Source organism: Takifugu rubripes, chromosome 8 (assembly GCF_901000725.2).
Source record: "Takifugu rubripes chromosome 8, fTakRub1.2, whole genome shotgun sequence".
NCBI lineage: Eukaryota > Metazoa > Chordata > Actinopteri > Tetraodontiformes > Tetraodontidae > Takifugu > Takifugu rubripes.
This window is the reverse complement of record NC_042292.1, coordinates 12,437,283-12,443,423: the sequence shown is the minus strand read 5'-3', so window position 1 is coordinate 12,443,423 and position 6,141 is coordinate 12,437,283. Positions and strand designations below refer to the sequence as shown.

The following is a 6,141-nucleotide window of genomic DNA, read 5'->3' as shown; positions in this document are numbered from 1 at the left end:
GTGTACCTCTTCTGGTGGAACTAACTAATCTTGGGCCAAACTGTTGGCCACCCCATACTGGTCTCGAGATGGGTCACAAAGATCATGTAACCCCCCCCCACACACACACACGCACACACACACACACACACACTTTCTCTGATTCAGCCGTCAAAGACCCAGTCAGCAGCTTCAAATTTCACCATATTGTGTCATATTTATCCAAAACACTGCAGTTGAGCAACCAGAAAACACAACATATCGATGTTAAAGAGTGCGAAAGAAAAAGATTAAAGAGAGAGCAAACTTTGCCCTCTGCTTAGGTTAATCTCCAGAAAAGGTAGGTGATTTATTCTTACTTGTAGTTAAACATTTATTTTGAACGGAAGGGAGCCATTGATGAGAAAAGGTAACCCTCCGCAGAGATAGTCTTGGTTCTCATCAACAAGAAGTGGCATTTTGTTTAGTCTGGCAGCTCTGTGTGAAAAGATAAGCCTTTCTCAGATTTGTGAGGCACAGAAGAAGTTTACTTTAGTTCCTTAACTAATGGGTGAAACTGGGAGTGTTGTATTTTTTTTACTTTTCAACACTATTTGAACACTAGGAAAATTATTCATTTGTACAAGTAAAAGATGTATTATATTAAAATACCATCTATGCTAATAAGAAATAGCATTTCAAGCACAATACTCTTACACAAATGCTTTTATATGTTTTTTTAAAGTACATAACCAAACACTTTAAACTGCGTTCGGAAGAAAATATTATTACTCTCGACTGGAAAAGGATTCTTAATTAAACAATAATTACAGAGATTAATTTTGGTGGTGGTATTTATGTTTCATTTCCTTAATTTTCTTAAGGAAATAGGGCAGTTTGGCTATGTCTCGTCAAGTGGTTGAGGTCCAGCCACTGAGCAGGGATCCAGAGGAGGGTCAGTGGAGTACTGGTCTCTGTGAGTGCTACAAGGATATGGGAGACTGTGAGTCCCCATGATTTCATTGACCTTTTCATTTTTTTTGTTGATTCTTCATGTGATCTTCAGGGGAGAACATGACACTGAAGCCCTCATTTTAACCACTAGGGGTGCTAAACCTTCTACTGTCTTGCCAACAAATATCCTACTTGGTATGATGGATGTGGTCATATTTATTTGAAACGACATGCTGCTTAGTGTGCGTATGTGTGTTCAGGCTGCTTTGCGCTGTGCTGCCTCCCGGTGTTCACCTGTAAGGTGACCAGCGCCGCAGGTGCATGCCCGTGCCTCCCTCTGCTGGACTGTATCGGCTGTGTCCCCCCAGCCTCGCTGGCCATGAGGGCCTCAGTCAGGCAACGATACAGCATCCCGGTAAGGCCCAGAATCCACATGCCAACGTTCAGAGGGCGTCATGGCCTTATCTGAAACGTACTTTTAGCATTCAAGTTACGTCATCCTCACATATGTTGTATGTAGAAGTACTTTTTAAAACAGTACAGAACCCTTTTAATGTGATGAGAGGCTTTTTAAAATTCTGGTAAGGGCCTTAAGATGGGAGCTGCTCAGGGCATCCACCCACAGCTTTGCCGCTGTGCCATTCGTCGCTCACCTGTGTGACCGCCGATCTCAACAGCAACCAGGTCTCCGTGCACAGACAGGTGCTCAACAGAGGGAGCGTGGCACTGGAAAAGTTATACATGTGTTACTGGGACAGCAAAAAGGAGGAGAGATAAACCTGGGGGTGGGAGTGGTTGGAGCTGGAGAGCTGCCATCAGGAAGGAGGGAGCAGATAATGCTGGCTCCCTTGGAGGTGGAGTGGGCAGCGGCTCGGCTGTCAATACCATGGCGCACTGAGTAGCAAGATGCCAGAAGTTATCCTGAAAACAAGTCCCAACATGTAGGCCGGCGAAGGCAATTGATCTCTTACGGGTGGAAGGATCCCGTAACTATGACTACCACCAGTGTAAAACAAAATTTACACCAATTTCTCAAGTCACTTGCAGATGCATGAAAAGGGTCGGGCTAGCAACGCTAGCAGAAGTTCTCCAAAAAGTATCAAAACCCCACAAAAATGGATTACATAACAACAGAACTTGTCATGCTGGGTATAGGCCCAGCTGTGTGGTGCACTATAGGCTGTAAGCTTAGCCAGGGCTAAGAGTGTATAGTGACATGGAGTCCCTTGAGCAGAATGAGCTGAACACACTCAACTGGAGTTGCATTTGCTTCTTTTTGCTCTATCCATTTTCGTTGAGAATGTGCAGTGGCTGCAGTGTTTGAACTTTGTGTTGTCCGTTTTTGTTGACCACTCCCTCCTTTTTTGAAGTGATAACAGCTTTGTACATCTTGCTAGCATTCCGGCACATTAGGATCAAGCAAAATTGAAGCCCACAGTGATGAAAACGGAGAGAAAGTGCTGACTCAGCACCGTGAATGAGAAATCCCATGCTCGTGTTGCACGTGGAGGAAGTATGATCTTCATTTTGTTGTTGTTAAAAGTGTGCCTCTCAGACTTTATTGATTTATTAAATTTCACCCTCCTACATTTCCATCTTGACATTACTGACTCGTTCTTTATGGTGATTGCTGTTGCTAGGAGCAAAGGCTTTCAGAAACTATCCCCAGAAAACAAAGTGCAAATAGGAAGCTCTCTTTGGCTACTTTTGACAAAAGTGAATAATTGTATTTTCATCTGTCAGATAAATGAAACAGACAGGTACTGAAGCATTATGTTCTGTACGTATGTAGCCATTTTCACCTTTTGTTCCAGCTTCCCACCTACGGGCTTCTCTCTGTGTGTCTTACAGGGAAACGTGTGCAGCGATTGCCTGTATGGATGCTGCTGCTACCCATTATCTTGGCTTCAGATCTCAAGGGAGCTGAAGAGGAGAGCGGCATCCTACGCCTCCTCGTCCTCTTCCTCAGCCAGATACACCGCTCTCGACTCCCTGCAGGGGGCGCACTTGGTCTAGAAGGCGCACGGTGGCCTCCCAGAGTAGATTTATTTCTGATCTGCAGACACTTCAGCTTGGTCACAATGTGTCCAACAAGTACACTTTGACCCAGGATGAACTCAATGTATCATGATGAATAATGTCATTTTAGCAATTAAATGATTTTCTATTTCAATACAGTGGTATTTTTGTGGTCTCATTTCTGCAACTCTTAAATCAACTATGCATTAATCTAATACAGTTTGTAGTACACATCAGAGCAAATATGAGATCCATGAGGTCAAAAGATCTCAAAGTCAACTGTAGCAAGACAGAGATCTGAAATAGGCTGGAAAAAAAAAAATGCTTCATTTGTTGTTTCTAAGAGCTCAGCAATCTCCATCTTTATCATATACAGTAAAAAAAAACATTGGGTCAACCAGGACTACCTAGAGCTTTTTTTTAAACTCTCTGCACCTTTTCAAAAGTTGTTTACTGCCAAAGCCAAAGATTACTGTGTGAGCTTCCCCAGACACAATCCTGTGTGGAGGCCTTTTCTTAGACTTAATTACAAAGAAGCATCTTTCCAACTCATGTACAGTCAAGATTGTTGACTTTCAGTGGACACTATTGAAGTTGTGGAAGCATTTCAAGATGATCAAGACAAATGGAAGAGCCCCAGAGGTAAAATTATGTGTCATAGCAAAGAGTATTTACCTCTAACAAGCAGCTGCAACCTTAAAATGTGAAAAAAAATCCTTTTTAATCCATGCACTTAATTGAAAATTCTCATTGTTACTACCCCACATTTGTGCAGTGCTGACAAGATATTTTGATTAGGGAAGGTTGAGTCAGACTGGATGAACTGGTCAGTGACGTGCAGTCGCCACTATCTTGTCACAATCGGGACACACGTTTAAGAGCTGTCGCGATGTGACGCAAATCCATCATTCATTCAAACCCAGTAGTAAAAAAGGTAAGTGAGGTCTTCACCTAACAAATATTAGCAGCGTTTTATATTTAATTTTGATTTAGTTAATTTTATTTTTTACAGTAAAAAGTCAGTTCCCCCATTTACTATATTAACTTTATATGTTACGCATGAATATTGGGATTTCCGTCGTATATAATGTTTTGAGGTGTAAGCAGTTTTAAATGTGTTTTTCAAATCAACTGTGAAATTAATAACATTTATTGGTATTATTATTGTTGCTTTAACAGGAGAGCAAATTGACCAAAATACAAATGGTTTCAATATTTCATTGAAACTTTACCAGGAGGGAAAACCTACCTATTATATGTTTGTATGTTATATGCTTCACTGAATATTACTTTTCTTATTGCTCTGAAGCTAATGTCATGGTTGACACGACGGTCAAGACCCAGCCTAGGCCCTTTGTCACAATGGCCCACAGATGGAGCTCTGGGATCTGTGACTGCTGGAGCGACCTGCCGCAGTGTGAGTACTGAAACTGTCTGCAAAAGTTTACGCTCGTATTTAAAAAAAATCTAAAACAGACACGGTATCATAAATTTCTGGCAGGCTTAAATTCGCCTCTCATGCAAATTTGCCTCTCAATGATGATAACGGCTGATGGGGCACGCCAATAGATGTCAGATTGGAGATTAGCTGCTGTAATGAGGCATTCAGGCACTTCTAAGAAACACCATTTGCAATTTCTCATGCGATGATGTAGAGACAGGTACGCATTTTGAATAGTTGTCTGTGTTTCAGGCTGCTTCGCCTTCTGGTGCTTCCCATGTTTCGCCTGCATAACAGCGCGTGAGGCTGGGGAATGTCTTTGTTTACCCCTGCTGGACGCCTTTGGAGCCATTCCACCTATAACCACAGCTCTGAGGGTGTCTGTACGCCAACAATATGGCATAGAGGTAAAGGCGCCCAGGCTGCATTAGAGCCTTTAGCGTCCACCCACTTAAAAAGTCACAAGTTTATCAGATCTCCTTCTCATATTCCCAGACGACATTCAACAATTCACACGGTGTGGTCTCTAAAGTCAGCCCAGTGCATGTTATGTTCCTTTGTTCCACTTCATTTGTTTGCGAGAATGCTGACACTGATTAATGAGTCCCGTGGCAATGCTGCGCTCTCACCAGTAAACCCAATTTTTTACCCCGCCCACAAGTATTTACACCATGCCTAGAAGTCCTTTGTCCCACTATTGCCCATGACTGTGTCTCTGTCCCCACAGGGTTCCATCTGTAATGACTGTGTGTACGCCTGCTTCTGCGGGCCTTGCTCATGGTGTCAAATATCAAGAGAAATGAAGAAAAGGAAGAATCCCATCACCATAGCGTAGTAGCCTGGAAAAACAGTCAACACCATTTACGTCTTTTTAAATTGGCATCAACAGCCGCCTTATCGCATATCCTTCTTGATCGTCATGGTTCCCACATAATTCTTTACCTTGTTTACAGGTTGTTGTTTTTTTTTCCAATTAAAACATCTTGACCTAAGGAACAAAATGATCTCAGTTAACATCTAGCAAGTTTTGAGCTAAAGCTGAAGAGATCTTGACCCTTTCAGACTAAACTACTTCAACAGCCAGCCTAGATTCCATTCTTGAGATGGTCACTTGACCATAGACTTTTTCACACGGTAACAATTGTTTTAACTGGCTCATTGGAAAAATGTGGAGATCGTTGAAGTCCCAGTGCATGCTAATGGAATGCTTAAGGAAACAGCTTATCCATATCTATAGGTTTCAAAGGATATTGCCATGAAGCAGCTTTTGCCAAGATCTGGTTGCAATGCATCAATAGACAAATGAATGAATACAATACAATCACAATTTAAAGTGAATAAAAAAGTGAAGTCAATTCAGTCCCATATTAAAATTTAGAAATGAAGCAACAATCACTCACAGGGAATCCACCAATAAAGCGGTAAACATAGGAAATAGTTGTCAGAACTGTAGATGAGCTAGTGTGAAGCTGCTTTATACTAGTATTACACTACTAGCAGTTAGCTAAAAATATAAAATTGCACTGTTGAACAACCTGAACTGTGTTATAGATTAGACTAGTGAATCTTGGATTAAGAGAATTCAACTAGACTTCAGTTGTTTTCAGTTTTTTTGAAGATGTATCACATCTTACCCAAGATGTTTCTTCAGTTTAAAAATAAACCGTTGGGATAAGAAACTAACAGAAGTCCAGTCTCAAGATTGTGTTTGATATGGACAGTAGATTTCCAAGTTGAGGGGCCATCAGGGGGCATGAGAGGGCCTCAGA

General features: G+C 41.7%; 2 protein-coding genes across 4 annotated transcripts; both read left to right on the top strand.

Annotated features, from left to right (window-relative positions):
* Positions 1-208: 208 nt before the first annotated feature.
* LOC115250825 (placenta-specific gene 8 protein-like) lies at positions 209-3,087 on the top strand. 2 transcript variants are annotated; one of them, XM_029841032.1, is made up of 4 exons: positions 209-319; positions 843-961; positions 1,173-1,327; positions 2,764-3,087. In XM_029841032.1, the coding sequence occupies exons 2-4, from the start codon at positions 862-864 to the stop codon at positions 2,926-2,928; spliced, it is 420 nt and encodes a 139-aa protein (XP_029696892.1). In that variant the 5' UTR covers positions 209-319; positions 843-861; the 3' UTR covers positions 2,929-3,087. The 2 variants fall into 2 exon arrangements, with proteins under 2 accessions (XP_029696892.1, XP_029696893.1); XM_029841033.1 differs by having other exon boundaries at positions 209-961.
* Positions 3,088-3,327: 240 nt separating this feature from the next.
* On the top strand, positions 3,328-5,333 carry LOC115250827 (cornifelin homolog B-like). Of its 2 annotated transcripts, XM_029841035.1 has the most exons (4): positions 3,328-3,865; positions 4,241-4,348; positions 4,625-4,779; positions 5,100-5,333. In XM_029841035.1, exons 2-4 carry the CDS (start codon positions 4,249-4,251, stop codon positions 5,205-5,207), a joined length of 363 nt encoding a protein of 120 aa, XP_029696895.1. In that variant the 5' UTR covers positions 3,328-3,865; positions 4,241-4,248; the 3' UTR covers positions 5,208-5,333. The 2 variants fall into 2 exon arrangements, with proteins under 2 accessions (XP_029696895.1, XP_029696896.1); XM_029841036.1 differs by lacking the exon at positions 3,328-3,865 and having other exon boundaries at positions 3,968-4,348.
* The last annotated feature ends 808 nt before the right edge of the window (positions 5,334-6,141 follow it).